Source organism: Microcaecilia unicolor, unplaced genomic scaffold, assembly GCF_901765095.1.
Source record: "Microcaecilia unicolor unplaced genomic scaffold, aMicUni1.1, whole genome shotgun sequence".
NCBI lineage: Eukaryota > Metazoa > Chordata > Amphibia > Gymnophiona > Siphonopidae > Microcaecilia > Microcaecilia unicolor.
Window position 1 is genome coordinate 1 of NW_021963331.1, and position 20,937 is coordinate 20,937.

The window sequence follows — 20,937 nt, forward strand, 5'->3', positions numbered from 1 at the left end:
CAAACGATGATGAAACAGGGCACCCCTGTTGGGATTTTAAAAGAAGTGATCAGGACTTTGAGCGTATTTGTATTTCATTGAAGGATGGATAAGTTTACTGCATCCAAGATAAGTGTATAACTTTAAACTTCAAATAATTTAGCTGCATTCTCTTCTCATTTCTGCATCTTGGAGAGGTTTTTTTCTATATAAAAGTGTAGAGTTTTAGACATCATTAAAAGGAGCCTTCTTTGTAAATGAAAGTGCATCTTTCAAATTGGGGTGTCTCTGATTTGTACCAATATTGACTAGATAAATGTTACATCAGGAAGTGCCAGGGAGATAAAATTTCTAGATGTAAAAAGGACTGCTTCTTTGAGCAACTGGTCCAGGAACCGACGAGGGGGAGCCATTTTGGACTGGTCCTTGGTGGTGTGCAGGGCACAGTGCGAGAGGTGGCGCTGTTTGGGAAACAGTGATCATAACATGATTTAACTACTATCTGGGAGGAACCCAGATAGTAGTTAAATCATCTACTGTAGCAGCATTTAATTTTTGAAAGGGTAAGTATATAATAAAAAAAAAAGGTTAAAAGAAACTAAAAGGATTGGCTGCTAAGGTTAGGATACTAAATCAGGCATGGACGTTATTCACCATCTTGGAAGCCCAGTCCAAATGCATTCCATGTATTTGCAAGGTGGAAAAAAGAGAAAACAGCCACCATGGTTAAGAGGTGAAGTTAAAGAGACTATTACAGCCAAAAGATTGTCCTTCAAAGAATGGAAAAAGGACACAAATGAAGCAGCATAAGCACTGGCAAGTCAGATGCAAATAATTAATAAAGAAGTTTAAAAGAGATTATGAAGAGAAACTTGCAGCAGAGGCTAAAACTCACATTAACAACTTTTCAGACACATTAGAAGCAGAAAGCTTCAAGGGAGTCAGTGGGACCGTTAGATCACGAAGGAGCAAAAGGGCCACTCAGGGAGGACAAGGCCATAGCAGAGAAAATGAATGAATTCTTTGCTTTTGTATTTACGGAAGAAGATGTAAGCCTTACCGGAAATGGTTTTCAAGGGTGATGATGCGGAGGAACTGAAAGAAATCACGATGAACCTGGAAGATGTACTGAGCCAAATTGATGGAAGGATCATGTATTCCTTCCCAGACTGAGTTACGCTTAGCATGAGCCGGATTCTCTCCATATATATCTCCATATATCTAGCAAGGGCCTTTATGGAGAGAGTCCGGTTCATTCTAAGCGTAACTCAGTCTGGGAAGGAATACATGATCCTTCCATCATGGTCTGTTGCAGTAGCAGTTTAACATTAGGTTTAAATAACCAGTCCCAAGTAGGGATACAATTAGTCCAAACAGCTACTACCATTATACGGAGCCATCTAATATTGGCAACCAACTAGTAAGCCAGTCAGTAAGGTCATATAATCAAGTCTCCAGCAGTGGTGCTGAATGCCTAAGGATAAAGTTTTGAGGGATTTTAATTTTTGCTCAATTAGAATACTGTTATCAGGTTAAAACAATACATTTCTTCAAATTCCTTATAACCATGGTTAGCTCTAAGGAGCAAGTAATCATTTCTGAGGCGATATTTGATGACAGCATTTCTCAAACTGTGGGTTTCTTGAGTTAAAGCTATGAGTTGATTGTCTCAGCTAAAGCACATGCTACATCTGTTGATACAAGATGTACATAAAACGCTAAACCTTGTACTCCAACTAAAGAAACTTATGTTTCTGAGAACAGGTGCACATTGTAACATACTGCATGTTTCTTACACATTCAAAATATATTTTACGGTTTCATCCTGTCAAGAGTTTACCGCACCTAAGAGAAGAGTTCAACAAACTTCACTTCTAAGACCTCCTGTCCACATGCTCTCCTAAAAAGGCTGCGACCAGTTCATTATGGCTTATTCAGATTTTTTTCCAGCTGTGCTGACAAGTAGAAGTGTTGGAGTCTGAATGACAATGCTAGAATCTCTTATGCTCTCATGTTCACCATTCCACTTCCTAATCCAGAAATTTCCACCTTTTAGATGAGGAAAGTGGGTGAGGTCCAGTCATGAGGCATCATCTGTTGCAGTAACCACATCTCCCATTTCTTATCAGCAAGTGGTATCTTCATTCTCTTCACTGCACTTGTGTTAGGTCTCACTTCAGCTGGGCAGGAATGAGAAATAGGGAGAGGGTCTCTTGAAGTGAGCAAAAAATATGAAACAAACATAAGATTCAAGACAGGATGAATATACAGGTTTTTTAAAATTCATTCTGTCTGACCTATCACTCTTTCCTAACTTTTTATAAACTTAGTAATATTCCAATAATACACACAGAACAATATTTAAGTGCTAAATAAAAGAATAAATTCCTAAAACAATAATGGGAATAAGTCCTCAAATACAAGATAAACAAAAAACAAACTGTAAAGCTTTAAGGTTCCGTCCCATAAAATTGTTCTGCAATTGTGGGCCGGTGATCTTGATGGCAAATGAGCCCATAACAGTACTTAGCTACGGGCCTTCTTTTCCTTTTGCATAAGGTTCCAAAGAAGACTTGTGCTGTGACAGCTTTCATGTAGTCTGATCTTTCACATGGGGTCACCCTCTTCTAGAAAGACTAGGAATAGGTGGCTTCAATAAATGTTAAAAGAAGGTTCTGAAAAATATGCAACATTAGTTCAAAACAGTAAAATCAAAGCACAAACTGCTGCGCCAACCCCTCTCAAAGGGACAACACACAAGAGGGATCTTGATCTGAAGATATTACTAAAAGGAGAAAAAGAAAATGTGACATCAGTTTCTATATGGTAGTAAATTTGTCACAAACAGCCACAAGCAGACACTTAAGCCCCCTTTGGCCAGAGGCAACTTAGTGAATGTACAGGAACTCCCCCCCCCCCCCCCCCCCAAGGTTTGGGGAACTGTGCAGGAGTTGATCTGCAAACTGTCCTGTCCTTTTCATAGATGACAGGTTTAGACCACTGCTTCGGTATGTTGACACTGTGGATGATACTAAATATACAGAAAAAAATAATTTTTTTTCATTCTTATCATAGATGCAACATTAGGGTGTGTTCCTGAATGTAGATAAAGAATTTCCCACAATTCTTCTGCAGTGGTTCTGCATTAGTGTTCTTTCAAGTTTTCAAGTGCAGCCATTTCTGGTGGAGACTTCAAGCATTATAAATGTCCTCTTTTCGATTCTATTCAATTGATGTTTTCACAATTAGAATTCATAGCAGTTAACACTCTAGATAACCTTCAACATTTGAGTAATGTACAGTAAAGTATAAAACTAAAAATAATTACAAATTACTAACCAGATATAGCTTTACAACTCTGTCTTAAAATAATTATGATGACAGATCTTTACTTAGTCAAATAGGAATGTTTTCACGGTCCTTCTAAATGATGTATATAACTGCGAACATTTATTTCCAAAAATGCATTTTCCTTTGTTCCTACTGGCTTTAGTAGTAGCCCAGTTCTCTTGAATTTTATTGGATCATTTTCTATACTGTCAACTCTCAGGGATGGCTTATACCTATGAGAGGCTGGAGCCTGGGTTTATCCCATCAACAGGATTTAAAACACAGTTCTGTCCAAATATAGAAAAAAAAATTTTTTTTAACAGATATACTTAAGTTCAGCAGGTTCCAACACATAGTCTTTAAAGGCCAAAGCAAAATGATCAAAAATCCAGTCCCAGTCTTGAATATAAGAAACACCTACAGAGCCCGGTGGGGTGTACCCAGTCTAAAAGGTCCTGATACCCTTAAGAGGTTAGTTTCAGAAAGAGAAATACCTTCACATAATGTCCATCTCTTCACCTCTTCTTGTGCTAACTGAAATAATAATCTCAAATGTGCATAACTATCCTAAAAAATGCATAATTTACATTATTCGCTATTATAATTGTACATGTTTTATTCCTTTACAAGCATATTGCCTAACATCATTCATGTTTGTCTATCCTATCTCTGCTATGCTGTTATCATAACTCTTAAAATGACAACTAACAAGTTGCAATAAATCCTATTTCTTGTTATCAATAGATATTCTCCCAGCACAAACCTCTACTTAATTCTTCCAACACAGATTTTTGTTTTCCAAGGATGGGGTTTTATCTCCCAAGTCCTCCCAGCTCCTTTATAACTTCACTTCCTACACTTTAAAACATAATTTCAAATCTCTGACATTGTGAATTAAATTAAACTGTGCAAAAAAAAATAATTATAAGAAGCCCCTCTGTGCCCCATATCTGTCCAAAAATCCCAACTCCACTATCAGTATAAATACTTACAGATTTAAATTGTCTTATCTCATAGGCTCTTATTAAAACAGAGTAATATTCACATTTCCAGGACGTTGTCCTAGGTACATTCAGCATATCCCACTTTTAATATACCCTATTGGTCACATAATTCAACATGCATAGACTATGTGTTCAGAATGAGAGGATGTTGAAACCCTATAACTATCAGTTATCTGCATAGCATAGGCTCAGCAATCTGCATGAAATTCATTGTCATCTACGTACTATACCAGGTTGACAAGTCCTTGTAAATTCCTGTGAGGCAGCCTCCAAGGCCTGGAAAAGGTGTTCAGATTCTTGGTGTATCCTTATGTTTTGTGCACCATCCTACTGCATAATGCAGAAGCGGAGGAAGCAGTTAGTACTTTGGTCTGTTCAATTTCACAACTGCCCCATCTATTAAGGCACTTTTCAACATTCCAGTTGTTTACAATGTCAGGGCATATCATGAGAACATAAGAGTAGCCATACTGGGTCAGACCAATGGTCTATCTAGTCCAGCATCCTGTTTTCTAAACAGTGGCCAAGCCAGATCACAAGTACCTGGCAGAAACCCAATTAGCAGCAACATTCCATGCTACCAATCCTGGAGCAAGCAGTTGCTTTCCCATGTCTGTCTCAATAGCAGACTATGGATTTTTCCTCAAGGAATTTATCCAAACCTTTTTTAAACCTAGATATGCTAACCGCTGTTACTACATCCTTTGGCAAAGAGTTCCAGAGCTTAACTATTCACTTAGTGAAAAAATATTTCCTCCTATTTGTTTTAAATGTTTTTCCATGTAACTTCCTCGAGTGTCCCCTAGTCTTTGTACTTTTGGAACGAGTAAAAAAAATAGATCTACTCATCTATACCACTTAGGATTTTGTAGCCTTCAATCATATCTCCTCATCCATCTCTTTTCCAAGGTGAAGAGCCCTAACCTCTTTAACCTTTCCTCATATGAGAGGAGTTCCATCCCTTTTATCATTTTGGTCACTCTTCTATGAACCTTTTCTAATTCCGCTATATCTTTTTTGAGATATGACAACTAGAACTGAACGCAATACTCAAGGTGCGGTCGTGCAATGGAGCAATACAAATGCAGTATAGTATTTTTGGTCTTATTCACCATCCCTTTCCTAATAATTCCTAGCATCCTGTTTGCTTTTTTGGCTGCCGCCACCGCACACTGAGCAAAAGATTTCAGCATATTATCTACAAAGACACCTGGATCTTTTTCTTAAGTGCTGACCCCCCCCCCCCCCCCTTTCAGGTGGACCCTAGCATCAAGTAACTATGATTTGGATTATTCTTTCCAATGTGCATCACCTCGCATTTGTCTACATTAAATTTCATCTGCCATTTGGATTCCCAGTCTTCCAATTTCCTATGGTCTGCAATATTTCACAGTCTGCATGTGTTTTAACCACCTTGAATAGTTTTGTATCATGTGCAGATTTAATCACCTCGCTCATTGTTATGATTTCCATTGCATTTATAATATGTTAAATAGCATTAGTCCCTATACAGATCCCTGTGGCACTGCACTGCTCACCCTCCTCCATTAAGAGCAATGACCATTTAACCCTACCCTCTGTTTTCTGTCTAATAACCAATTCCTAATCCACACCAGAACCTTGCCTCCTATCCCATGACTCTTTTTAATTTTCTCAGGAGGAACTATCAAAAGCCTTCTGAAAAAAATAGATACTTTACATCAACTGGCTCACCTTTGTCCACTTATGTAATAAAGTCCCGTGCTTATCTCAGCATATGGATCAAAATATAATCAGAACCAGGATAGAGAGATTACAGTGTAACTTAGAATTCAACATGTATGCTTTTCCCATTACATCTTGTAGTATTTCAGTTCTGTTATCGTTTCCTGTCACAGAAAACAGAATATGGGCACTTACCTCACAGAAACATACAAACAAACTTAATGTAAGATACCATTTCATGTCTAAAGAGCGGCACTGGAAAACTTCTTATTATCAAAGTAAGTTAAGACTGACATCCGATACTAGCATATTTCTAACAATAGACATTAAGTGAATTCTGTAACATTCAATTAGTTACAATTACCTAAACCCAAAATGTTAAAACTGTTTAGTCAATGTTAAAAGAGACATCAACGGACTTCCTCAATTCTACTCTAGGCAGGATGAGAACATAACACTTCATTCACTTATAGATTTAAAATTGTGGAGGGGGGGGAATTATAGATTAGACAACTACTACTACTTATTATTTCTAAAGCGCTACTAGACGTACACAGCGCTGTACACTTGAACATGAAGAGACAGTCCCTGCTCGACAAAGCTTACAATCTAATTAGGACAGACAGACAGAACAAACAAGAGATAAGGGAATATTAAATTGAGGATGATAAAATAAGGGTTCTGAACAAAGTGAATAAGGGTTAGGAGTTAAAAGCAGCATCAAAAGGGTGGGCTGTTAGCTTAGATTTGAAGACGGCCAGAGATGGAGCTTGATGTACCGGCTCAGGAAGTCTATTCCAGGCATATGGTGCAGCAAGATAAAGGAACAGAGTCTGGAGTTAGCAGTGAAGGAGAAGGGTGCAGATAAGAGAGATTTACCCAGTGAACGGAGTTCCCGGGGAGGAATGTAGGGAGAGATGAGAGTGGAGAGGTACTGAGGAGCTGCAGAGTGAATGCACTTATAGGTCAATAAGAGGTTTGAACTGTATGCAGAAACGGATAGGAAGCCAGTGAAGTGACTTGAGGAGAGGGCTAATATGAGCATAATGACACTGGCGGATTATTAGTCGTGCAGCAGAATTTTGAACAGATTGAAGAGGAGAGAGATGGCTAAGTGGGAGACCTGTAAGAAGCAAGTTGCAATAGTCTAAGCGAGAGGTGATAAGAGTGTGGATGAGGGTTCTGGTAGTGTGCTCAGAAAGGAAAGGGCGAATTTTGCTGATATTATAGAGAAAGAAACGACAGGTTTTAGCAGTCTGCTGAATATATGCAGAGAAGGAGAGGGAGGGGTCGAAGATGACCGCCAAGGTTACGAGCTGATGAGACAGGAAGGATGAGAATGTTATCCACAGAAATAGAGAATGGGAGAGGAGGAGAGGTTGGTTTAGGGGAAAGATGAGAAGCTCAGTCTTGGTCATGTTTAGTTTCAGATGGCGCTTAGACATCCAGACAGCAATGTCAGACAGGCAGGCTGATACTTTGGCCTGGATTCCTGCTGAGATTTCTGGTGTGGAGAGGTAGATCTGGGAGTCATCAGCGTAAAGATGATACTGGAATAATACTGGAATAATTAAAACTGCATCACATTGGCACTTTCATTCAGTAAGTAAATGCAAAAATACAATTTCAAGTTGCAAACTTCAGTTATTGAGAACAGAAGATACCCTTTTTTTTTCTTAAAGTAATTTTCCCAGTTAGATCAGCCTCTGTAATTTCACTTCTCTATACTTCCTGTAAGCTTCAGAAAGCAGACAAAAGACACTGCTTGTCAAAGACAAATTTAAAAATAGTGAGGATAATACATTTCTCAGAAATTCAGAAGCTAACATTGTCTTTAAAACAAGAGGAAACTCAGCCCTATGACACATTCCCTCAACAGGCAGATTACCTTGTGTGAAATAGACACAATCACATGCAAATACAATATCGGAAATTATGAATTATGAGGTTCCAGGACGTAATTCTCTGTAACTATGATAGAAACAGGAATAACACATTAAACAAGGAATGCACAGCTCTCATAAATCAAATAGCTTAGAATTGCCTCATAAAAAGTTTTTCCTTTCTTTCCTCCTTCAGTTAGCTTAGCTGAATTTATTTGCAAGGCATGGCAAAGTTATATTATTTCAGCATTCTTGCTGGAAAAGAGTTACTTATAAACAATGAAGACAATATGTTAGCATTCATTCTTACTCGTTTACTTAAATTTCTAAACACTTAATACAGTACAGGGCTGTAATCTCCGTTTTGGAATTTTTATTTTTATTACTTCCTTTCCTGTCCCTGACACAGACAAAGCCGCTACCAAGAAACTCTTTCTGTAGTATTTACTGAAGATTGGCTGCCCCTGCACTCTTTCTCCCTCTAGTTTTCTGAAATATCGCAGTGGATTGGGCTTGACTGATTCAGGATACCCAGTTTACTTAATCCCTGAAAGTACAGCCTTGAATTCCTTTTAAGAGGAAGAAGCAGAGAAGGATAGAACGGGATTTGACAGGAGACAGCATTAGGTGAGAACATGCCAACATAAGACTGCAGTCAGCAGCGCCCTTATAGTTCCCTAACCTGACCAGAAAACACTTCACAGCTAGCAGCCCATACTAGGAGCACACAGGCAAACCAAACACTATCTGCAGACACACAATTCTGAGCAGATTTTTTCAGCTTAATTGAGAATATCTGACAGCTTAGGCTGAGTACTCAAGGATATTGTTATATCAGGGGATTTAGTTCTGCTCCCTCCCATAGTTCATTAGATGGGATCCTCCAGTATTCCCTTTAAAGAGCAGAATTTAGAATGATCAATTAGAGTTACTGATTTTCTCTGCAATTCATTGTTTTATCCATACTAGTTCATGAAACTTCCTTCTTTTTTTTTTTTTTTTTTGCAGTATTGACAGCTGTGGCTGAATTGGGGTTTTTTTTTTTTTTTTTTAAGCAACATAGTGAGCTGTTGAATTTTATCTCCTAATTTCCTAACCTTAATGCACTTAGATATTATCTTCACTCCTTCCAGATTCAGATGGCACCACCTGATTGCTGGAGACCCCCACCTGGGTAGGTTTCATACTCAGCTCTTTACTCCCATCTCTAGGAGAGGCCAAGGGAAATAAATTCACACACACACCACTGATGGGTTAAAAAAAAACAGAGATAGATAGATAGCAAGGGTCTTTGCAAAGAGAGACCAGTCCACTCGATCATTGGATTCACACAGCACTGTCTCAAATCCTTCCAGTCCTCTTCTGTTTTATTGGCAAAAAGTATTAAGTTGTGGGTTACAGGTTAACAGGTTTTACATCATAAATCACAGGATACAAACTGTGTAAGATAATTGTCTAGATTATATCCTGCATACATTATATATTCTGCTTACATCTGCTAGTTGGGGTTCAGGACAAAGTTCAACAGCCGTGACCCATTGCAGTAAAAAGAATCTGACTATAATAAGTAAGAAGACCTCTTTTACAGCTAGCATACATTATTTCATACTGCACCTGTGTGCTCAGACATGTAGGCTAAGGGCATACATCACTTTCAGTTCCCTTTCAGGCATGTCTATGTCTAGTGGTAATTTCCAGCATCTGGTAAGAACTTTACTTACTTAGCAGGCCTGGAGCTATCAGTTCAGCATTTCAACAGATAGGGCAGACAAGCATTTATTAATTTTCTTCTTATTTTCCATACTAACATTTAACTTCTAATATTCCCCTCCTGATCCATTATTTTCAGGTTATATTCTCTGTACCATCACTACTAAATTACAGCAGGCTCAGACAGCAGCACCCAGTAATGCGCTCATCCACTGCTTTTTTTTTTTTTTTTTTTGTGGTATACACCCTACCTCAAACAGTGCTGTATGAGCGGCAGGGAGTCTAGGGAGTGTGCTTATCAAATCATCCTGTTTGACCATCTGTGCAAAAGGTTGTTAGGAATTATGTAGCCTGTTACACCATTTTTGTACAAGCTAAAACTTCTTATGCCCAAACACTAGGTTAATTCAACCTCTGCCTTTATTCTCATATCTGTGGACACACATCACTATGGATTTTATCGTGGGCTTACCCCCACCAAAAATTAATACTATTCTGTAGTTAGTGGTAGATAGGTTTAGCAAGATGGCCCACTTCATAACTGTACTGAACTTCCCTGTTTTTGAACCATGCCTTCCCTTTGCATGGATACCTGAGGACAGTATTTGACCAAGGACTCAATTAATTGCAGAACTAAAGCTGTCATTTTCCTTGGTGTACCACCCCCAGGCTAATGGTCAGATAGAGAGGACTAACCAGATCTTTGAACAGTTCCTCCGCACTATATTTCCAATCACCAGGACAGTGGCTGGTGGCTGATTCCTGAATCTTGCCTCTGCCTGCTGATTCAGATTTGGTTCCATGTCACTACTTCTGCTTTTATTGGATGTCTGGTTTACTCTTCCCTGCTGGAAGCACTTTGGGCCTGTGTTGGAAATCATATCATCCTCTTGAGTATGGGAGGTCTCAAACCAAAGGGAAAGGGAGCTATTTTAGGTGAAAAACATTGCTGGTCCCTGGTGTTCTCTTCTTGTAAAGCTTTCAAAATACACACACACAATTCATTGTAACTCAGAATTTCCTGGCATACCTGTATTCTCAAGTCTTGCTCATCTTCCTGCAGAGCTAGTTTCTGTTATCAGCATGTCACAGGAGGTGTCTGCCAGATATGGTCATTGAAAGTGTCCTCTACCCTTTTCTACTTTAATAATCCATTACTGCCCTGACCACCATGACAAGTAGGGACAGTGGATTTGTACAAGCTATTCTTCAGTTTTTTCATTGTTTAGTCATACTTCTCTTTTTGCTTTCTCTAGATTGCAGGACCCTAAAGGATTAAGGGAACAATTATCAGTTGAGAGTTACAATAAGCATAGTTAACTTTTTCATCCTGCTTGTCAACTGAGAAAATGTATTTATTTTCTGGTGAAGTGGATTCTTTAGAAACTGCAGAATAAGTTAGCCTTATGATATTTATACCACTGTTCCAGATGATTTATACTTGAGGTATCCAAAGGACCAATAACTACTTTTAAAATGAATAGGAGGAAATATTTTTTTACTCAACAAATAGTTAAGCTGTAAAACTCTTTGCCGAAGGATGTAATTATGGCAGTTATCATATCTGGGTTTAAAAAATGTTTGGACAAGTTCCTGGAGGAAAAGTTCATAGTTTGCTATTGAGACAGACATGGGGAAGGCACTGCTTGTCCTGGGATAGGTAGTGTGGAATGTTGCTACTATTTGGGTTTCTGCCAGTGTTATGATTGGGGATGTGAGCCCTTGTGCCCCGACTGAGCACGGCGAAGATGGAGTGCCACTGCGCTCGGTCAGGCAGCCAGACAACCCCAAGCTTCACCTGCACAGCCACTGTCCCGCAAGAGTTGAGCCCTTGGGTTCAAGCGGCCGGCAGGACTTCCGGAACCAGCGGGGTTGCGCGACCACTGACCAGACAAGCGGGAGCGCAGACACAGTCCTGGAGCAAGGAGTCAGCGAAGCAGCAAAAACAGAAAACAGTCCGAAGTCTGGGCCGGCAGCAACACAGCATGAAGTCAGTAAACAATCCGAGGTCAGGAACACAGGAAAACACTGGAACAGATGAAGACCACAACCTCTATGCGAATAGAAGCCGAAGCCTGGAAGGACTGGAAACAGGGCTTTAAATAGTGCAGGAATTAGGCTGAACCATGTGCAGCTGTTCCAAGATGGCTGCCCCCATCAGCAAAGTAGCACAACACCCAAATATGGGCTTCCTTCCTGTTCTTGTATACAAGATGGCTGCCCCCTCCTGAGCTAGCCAAGATGGCTGCTGCCCTTGATCCAACCAAGATGATGGCTGCCAGAAATAGGAAACAGAAACAGACCCATCCTGGAGAAACCACATCCAAAATAGCCGGCTATCTCTGCTGGACCGCGCCTCGCCGGCGAATCAGCCGCGCAGGCCTGGAACCAGGTGAGGAACATAACAGCCAGGTACTTGTGACCTGGATTGACCACTGTTGGAAACAGGATACTGTGCTAGATGAAACCTTGGTCTGACCCAGTATGGCTACTCTTATGTATATTCTTAACTGTGTGTGGGGAGGGAGGCGGCTGCCTTATGTGTGGTAGCTGCTCTCCATGCCCACAAAACTTTGTCTGCGCTCTGAGAGAACAGGGTCACTGTCAAATGATATTGCCCACAAGTGTGGCTAATGAACACTGATTACGGGTAAATAACTACATTTTTCTTTTTTGCAAAAGTTTTTATTGAAATTTGAAAACTAGAATACAATCAAAAAGAAGGGAAAAGAAGAATGTCGCAGTGCAGTGTAGCTTGCTAGGCAATGTAAACTTCATACCATAGCTCTTTGGCATGGTGCTATTACACATATCTGAAGCGAGATTTAATCTTCTTCTTATCCCCCCAGGACCCCCCCCCCTAAAAAAAACACTTCCCATAAAACCTACCTACCCCCCTCCCCACCCTCCCAGAGGACAGTTATATGAAAACCTGAGGACCTTCCCAACATCAAGTTGTTATAGTGACAGCCCAGCTCACCACTGTACAAAGGGGTCCCAGGTTCGTAGGAAAGATAATTTATTCCTGCGAAGTGCTGTCAACTTATTCATACAGCATACATAGTCCACTTTAGCTATTAAGAGTTCACATGTAAGGGTCCCTGGTTGTTTCCAAAGTGCTGCCAAAGCTAAACAGGCTACCGTCATAACATTAAAGGCCAGTTTACAATATTTCCTCGGTAGATCCACAGTTTTAATATGCAGAAGTCCACATCCCATGTTTGCCTGAATTGGTATACCCAAAAATTAAGTACGTTTTTCTGACAGTTTTTGGCAATATATTTTATGAAAGTGTAGTTTTGTGCACTTTGTATTGAAGGGAAAGTGCTTGTGTAACTTTTATGCTTAGTATTTGGTGTTACCCAGGAGAATGTCATGGTATATGCTTTGTGCTCATACTTTATTATCCACATTATCACTTTAGCTTCGAATGCCACATCAATGACTGAAGATGATGCACCTGATGAAGTTCAAGGATTTCTCTTTGGCAAATTAAAGTGAGTTAATTTTTTCACTTCAAAGTATGTATAACTTTTTTTGTTTATTTAAATAACATTTTAGATGTTCTAGAGCAGATTCTTAATAGATAACGTGGGGTGAGCAACCTCGGTCCTTGAGGGCTGCAACCCAGTTGGGTTTTCAGGATTTCCCCATTGAATATACATGATCTATTTGCATGCAGTGCCTCCATTGCATGCAAATAAATCTCCGGAGTTGCCCCCACACTCTGGAATGCACTGCCGGAAAGGCTGCACTTAACACAAGACTATCTGTACTTCAGGAAGCAGGTAAAAGCTTGGCTCTTCAACCAGGCCTTTACTGGAAGAAGTACCTAACTCATTAGTCTCACTCACACACACAAGGAGTACTCAGGCTGCATATACTGCAGCAGGACATGTTTATCCACTCCTACTCTAGCTAAGATAACATTTAACCATTTCTATGACCTCATGTGCAACTTTCTTTAAATCAATCACCTTACTTTCTAACTCTTCCTACTTTCTTACCCTTCTATATATTACATATTTGCTTTACCCTTCGCTATCACCTATAATGTTCTATTATGTATTGTGTTGACATTGTAAATAGTATACCATGCCATACTTTGTATTGTTTTTGAATATTTTTACTGCTGTAATTGTCTATTGCTCATGTTTGATCTATTCTTACTGTGCACCGCCTTGAGTGAATTCCTTCAAAAAGGTGGTAAATAAATCCTAATAAATAAATTAAATATTTATTGGGGAAATCCTGAAAACCCAACAAATATAAGTATTTCCATACTGGGGCAGACTAGACCGAAGTTTCATCAAACCCAGCATCCTGTTTCCAACAGTGGCCAATCCAGGTTACAAGTATCTGGTAAAAACTCAGAACAGTACAATACATTTTATGCTGCTTATCCTAGAAATAAGCAGTGGATTTTCCCCAAGTCCATTTTAATAATGGCTTATGGACTTTTCTTTTAGGAACTTATCCAAACCTTTTTTAAACCCTGCTAAGGTAACTGCAACAAATTCCAGAATTGAATTACATGTTGCATTAAGAAATATTTTCTCTGATTCGTTTAAAATTTTACTACTTTGTAGCTTCATTGCGTTTCCCTTAGTCCTAGTATTTATGGAAAGAGTAAACGAACGATTCACGTCTACCCATTCCACGCCACTCATTATTTTATAGACCTCTATCATATCTCCCCTCAGCCGTCTTTTCTTCAAGCTGAAGAGCTCTAGCCGCTCTAGCCTTTCCTCATAGGGAAGCTGTCCCATCCCCTTTATCATTTTTGTCGCCCTTCTCTGTACCTTTTCTAATTCCACTATATCTTTTTTGAGATGTGGTGACCAGAATTGCACACAGTATTCGAGGTGTGCTCGCACCATGGAGCGAGACAAAGGCATTATAACATCCTCATTTTTGTTTTCTATTCCTTTCCTATTAATTCCTAACATTCTGTTTGCTTTCTTAGCCGCTGCCGCACACTGAGCAGAGGATTTCAACGTATCATCAACGATAATGCCCAGATCCCTTTCCTGGTCGGTGACTCCTAATGTGGAACCTTGCATTATGTAGCTATAGATCGGCTTCCTTTTTCCCCCACATGTATCACTTTGCATTTGCTCACATTAAACGTCATCTGCCATTTGGATGCCCAGTCTCCCAGTCTTGTAGGGTCCTCTTGCAATTTTTCACAATCTTCTTCCGCTTTAACAACTTTGAATAACTTTGTGTCATCATCAAATTTAATTACTTCACTAGTTACTCCCATCTGAAGATCATTTATAAATATGTTAAAAAGCAGAAGTCCTGAGCACAGACCCCTGGGGAACCCCACTATCTACCCTTCTCCATTGAGAATATTGACAATTTAACCCTACTGTCTGTTTTCTATTTTTTAACCAGTTTTTAATAAGACATAAACATCGCCACACTGGGACAGACCAAAGGTCCATCTAGCCCAGCACCCTGTCTCCGACCAGTGGCCAATCCAGGTCACAATCACCCAAAAAGATCCACGGAGCAAAGCATTTTGTACTGCTTGTGCCAGTAATAGTGGATTTTCCCTACGTTCCTTTAATAACATTCTATGGCCTTTTCCTTCAGGAAGCCATCCAAGCCTTTCTTAAACTCTGCTAAGCTAACCGCCTTAACCACATTCTCCGGCAACGAATTCCAGAGTCGAATTACGCGCTGAGTAAAGAAAACTTTTCTCTTATTTGTTTTAAACTTACTGCACTCCAGCTTCATCTTATGCCCCCCTTGTCCTAGTATTATTGAAAAGCGTAAACAGATGCTCCATATCTATCTTTCCAGTTTCCTCTGGAGTCTTTTATGAGGTACTTTGTCAAATGAATCACTTGTTTACCCTATCAAAAAATAATAGGACTACGGGACATGCAATGAAGCTAGGTACTAAGTAATAATTTTAAAACTAACTGGAGAAAATATTTCTTCAACGCTGGAATTCATTTCCAAAGAATGTTGTAAAAGCTGTTAGCTTAGCAGGGATTAAAAAAGGTTTGGATAATTGCCTAAAAGAAAAGTCCATCAGCCGCCATTAAAATGGATTAGGGAAAATCCCCTGCATATAATCTGTTTTATTGTTCTGGGATCTTGCCAAGTACTTTTGACCTGGATTGGCCACTGTTGGAAACAGGATACTAGGCTTAATGGACCTTCAGACTGTCTCAGTATGGCAACACTTATGTTCTTATTTTCTGTGTAATGTGGGAAGCATCTCCTACATAAAGCTTGGATGACAATTTATTCAGTGATAAGCTTAAAGAGTCAGTAACTTTAGTATAAAAGTCATCATTCATTGTAGATTTAAGATTACTACAGTCTGTGTTTTCTGAGTCTGATTTAATATTGGATCTTTTTTGTTAGCATAGTGAACTTCTGTTGTCTTAGGTTAGTGAAGTCTGAGTTTTAACAATTAAAACAATTGATTAGATTTAAAACAAAGCTGCAGTAGCAAAATGGATATCCCACAGTTAGTTTAAGGGCACTGCCAAATCACATTACTTGGAATCCTCCACAGATAAAGACATCATTTATTTAACATTCCCAGGCTATTGTTTGGAAAAACAATCTTTGTAGCCAGGAGAGCCTTTCTGAAGCTGCCAGTATCTATTGTCTCTCTAGCGGAAGGCTGTTCATCAAACTGCAATCAGAAACAGACAGCACTTACAATATATTTATTTAGATTTTGTTTAGGGCAGCATGGTTGAAGCATAAGGTAAAGTGATATCTATCTGAGGGAGGGAGTTAGAGCTGAAAGCATTCTTTGTACCCTTGCCCATTTAAACACCAATATATGCATGTTCTTCATATATGTAAAAATATCAGAAGTCTTTGATCATACTAAATGCATATATGCATACTTAGTCCATAGATCCATTCCTCACTATACTGCTTTCTCCCCCATATTGTGGTAATCCTGAGTACCCTACTGGTTAGGGGTGCCTCCTGGAGAAGATTGAGCAGTGCTAGTATTAGACATGATAAATCAACCACATATTCCCTTCCTCTTCTCCATGTGTTTGAAGCTAAGCTTTTTGTATTATACAGGTAAAGCTCACATGGGGGTGGCTGCATGGGAATTTTATGTGCATGTTCAAACACTCCTTTTATTTGTTTCTGAGCTATAAGAGAGCTGTTTATGTTGGTCTTTTAGATTACATATTAACCACCTGTATAGCCAATTTTATCTGCTGTGTATGGAGATCCTTTCCTTCTCCTTGCCAGACCAGTCCAGGCAAGTGGGTGTTGTGTCTATCAACCAATGGATGGATATAGAGAAAGAAAGTAGTTCTGTGTACTTTGCCCCTAAAGGGGATTGTGCAGCCATAGAATGCTCAGTATTAACTGTCTCCAAGTGGATGATGAATGAACCGTGCATCTCCTGCTTAGTTCTCAGCCAGATCCTGACCCATATTTTTTCTGTTAGTCAGTAGAGCCAGGGGGTTTCTTTTGAAAGGATTATGCTCCTTTTCTTCATAATGAAGATTTCCACATGTTGTATTGGAGCTGGGGCAACAGTCCCAGTGCCAAGTCCCTCCTCCCTCCCTCCCTCACTACAGTTTCCTCAGTAAATTAAAAGAACTGAGTTATGTCTGTACCAGTCTTCCTTTTAGATGAGGCACCATCAGCAGTTTTATTTATTTTGGCTGTTGGTGAGTTTGTTCTCCCACTGCATTTTCAGAGTTTAATTTCAAATTCTGGTAAGTTCTGTTTTCTTCTCAGCCAAATTTATTACAGTGGTTGCTTGCTGGTCAGGAAGCTTCTTGCTCTGTCTGCACTACATTGTCCTGCACTCCTGCCAAGCTCACAGGTCTGATAGTGTAAAGCTCATAATTCACAATATGGCTCTGTCTTTTGTAGTCTACTACAGCAGCTTAGATATTCTACTACTATCTGGAAAATCTGATTCCTTGTTTTCACAGGACATAGTTGCAACCTGCCAAGATTACTATCTCTAGGCTGTATGCATGCAGCATTTTTCTCTCGAGCCCTGTGCCAGTTATGGGGAATCGACTGTATACTAACTAAGGTTGCCAACTGGATCCAGATTTGCCTGACAGAGTTGATCTAGTCCTGGGTTTTCCCAATTGCATGCAGGGCCTTGTAGTTCTGATTTCCCTATTGCAGCCCCGTAGAAAAGAAAGATTAAAAGTCTTTGCATGCAGTGGGGTAAACTCAGGACTGGATCAACACTGTTGAGTGAATCTGGATGCAGTTGGCAACTGTCGACCGTTGTCGTCCTCCAGCTTCACTCCTTTGACCAGAAGTAGATCTACTGTTCTCCTTATTTGGCGTCCACTTATTCCAACAAAGTCAGTGCATGATTCACTGCAGTACTTCCAGCAAAAAGTCAGTCCACTCGTCTGGTAACAGTCTCCTGCAGAAGAATCTCTCCAAAAGTCTTTAGACCCTCCTTCACAGTTATGGTGAATCCGGGATCCTCAGCAATCAGGCTCTTTTTTAGTCCTTTATAGTCCTGGGGTAAACAAATATCCCCTCCCCCTGTCCCTTTTGGGGCCTAAAAGGGTCTTTTTATCCCTTCTCAGGTTTTATTGGCCAGCCAATGTCCACTGTATCTTATGCAAATGAGATGCTAATGTCTCTTCAGTTCAGTTGCTAAGTATTCCTACCTCACTTCCATGCTCAGGGAATTTTATCACTAGAATCCAGAAGAATTAGTCCCCCCCTCCTACCACCTTCCATGTAGCCTTCCCTGACAGGCTACAACCTCTCATGCAGGCCCAATGTATTCACCCTAACTGTATAAGTGGGTACACAGGACTAACTTCAAAACCCACGTTGTCATTCTATAAGACCAGTTCCTGGTACATTTCCCCTGGGGTCTTTATCTCCCCATAACGGAACATAACATCCTGTCACAGCAACCTTAATACTAATGCTTAATAATTAGCACTTTTAGTGGCTGTTTTATTATGGGAAGCTGTTCAGCCCGGGAAAACGTGTTCTAGAACTCGGCTAAAGAGTTCCACTGTTGCTAGGCTACAGAGTTGTAGCAGTTCATCAGTACATGTGGTTGAAGAGTTCTCTGATATTAACAAAACGGAACAAAAATACTGGAACTGGACAGAGGTCTGCTTGCCACAAGCTTGATGATCTAGGTGGTGGTGGTCTCAATTCCATTTTTGGTATATGCAGTGGAGCACCTTGTGGACTCAGCTAGCTATATGCTTGTATGTTCTGGCTTTTTTTCATGCCCTAGGAAATAGCTGTATTTTGTAGCAAGAAAGTTGGCGCTGTTGACAAGCTGTGGCACTCAGCTGTATTTTGAATGGGGTATATTTTAGTTCACTCTTCTATGTTACCTGCCTTGAGAAGCAGTTCATTGTGCTTATATGTACAATGTGACATACCCTAAGTGACCATCTCCTTTCCACAGTGGTGGAAATTAGCTACTAAAGGTTAGCTGTGTTTGTTTTCCACGACTCCTCTGGTTTTGCACACTGACACCTTCCAAAGCTATTGCATACCACCTTCAGCCACCGTTGTAAGCACTATCAGCTGTATGGCGTAGTATCTCTAAACGCTTCTATTGCACTTTTGTGCCTTTTAATTGCATTGGAGAGCTGCTTCTCATGTCAATAAGGGACACCACACCAGTCAACTGCTTCAGCCAGCAATAGTGCACAGTGGCACTACCAGCTATATTCTGCTACATCATCTAACTCCAGCTCTCAGCCACTCTGTCTAACTCTAATAATCAGTCGCACTGTGAAATCTAACTGATAAACAGCCAACCCAGCAGTTCTGCCACACAGCTACACAGTCTGACTCTATGGCATGGCTACACTCTCTGGTTCTATGGCTCAGCTACACCACATAGCTCTATTGTACTACCTATGTCTGGTGCATGGCAGTACCAGGGGAGGTTTGAGTTCTGGTGCTACGTACACCAGCTACCTTTAGGGCACAGCTCTGTCAGATAGTTCTGGTGTTTTTTGCTGCTCCAGCTAATCCTTATCTATGGTTACATCAGATACTTCAAGATCATAGCTGTGCATGTGAGATAGGTGGTATAGCTACTGTAACCTGCTCTAGTACACTGTCTAGCTCTGATTCACAGATTCTCTTGGCTATGTCTAGTGCACTTCTTTTCCAGCCACCTCTAGTGCACATTGATTCCAGTTAGTTCAGGTATTGGGCTATGCCAAACTGATAGTTCATACACCTACAATGTTACATTGCTTGACTTCATCAGCTGTCTATCTTGCTCTGATGCGCCAGATAGCTATATCATACAGCTGCCCCAGCTGGTCATATTACTCTGTGGTGCCAGCCGGAAGTAAGGCGGTTTTGCATAAGGGTGCCTTCCAGCTGTCAGGTGTATCTGCACCACCTAGTTCTATTGCTCGCCTTCTCTGCCCAGATGGGCTGTGCTGTAGTATTTCACTCAGCAGCGCCACCCAGCAGTGTGGTACAGCTGTGTCAGCCAGATGTGTTTGGTGGCTGCAACATCCATGTCAAGGATATACTGCCACTGAAATGAAATTCTGAATCTTTCTATGCCAAGCACCCATCTTCTTTCTGTAGATTTATGTTCAGCCTCACTTTTTCAATTCTTGATGAAGGTTGTTTGACCTTTTACTTTTGTAGAAAAACTATGTATTTTAGATCATGTGTCTTTGAGGTATGAAGCATCCAACTTTAGTTTTGCTAAATTTGCAAGGCCTTGGAGGAGTAATCTCAATTTCCACCTTTTTGTTCTTTGACAGCCTGGATGGGAGGAGGTTGTTTAAACCTTGCGATAAGAAAGAATCTACTACTTTACACTATTCTAAATAATGCATGTAGCTTAGAAGACATATTAAACTTGGCCATGATTCTCAGTTTGATGGAAGCAACTCTTCCTAACTAAAGTAAAGCAATATTTAAAATCTAATCATCCTTATGTTTTTATAGTCAAAGTTGAATGTTTTACTCCAGTGATTCCCAAACTGGGAATTGCCTCCACTTAATGCAAATCGCATGTTTTTTCATTGTGGATATCCTGAAAACTTGATTTGCCGGGGAGCCCTCTGGGCAAGTTTGGGAACCATGGTTTAGTCCATTTATAAGACTTGCATTATTAGATATGACAACTTCTTAAATAGTCGATTGGCTTTACAGGTCATGTAGATTGACAGTGGAAACTTATCTATTTGTTTGGGAAAGACATAAGGGAGAGAGTTTTAGTTTAGAGACATTATACAGGTATTTATATTCAAAAATGCCTCAGAATCCTCTCCACACTTATCTTAGTATTTAAATCACACCATTGTGTTGTGTGGTACTTGGTATTCTAGTCCTTT

General features: G+C 40.1%; 1 protein-coding gene across 1 annotated transcript in view; it reads left to right on the top strand.

Moving 5' to 3' along the window:
• Window positions 1-13,034: 13,034 nt before the first annotated feature.
• LOC115459199 (UDP-glucose:glycoprotein glucosyltransferase 2-like) overlaps window positions 13,035-20,937 on the top strand; it is a gene marked incomplete at both ends in the record, with an annotated part of 97,910 nt that continues 90,007 nt past the window's right edge. Inside the window, one exon of the mRNA XM_030189060.1 lies at window positions 13,035-13,107. Within this exon, the coding sequence (XP_030044920.1) occupies window positions 13,035-13,107 (73 nt within the window). The remainder of the gene's footprint in view (window positions 13,108-20,937) is intronic.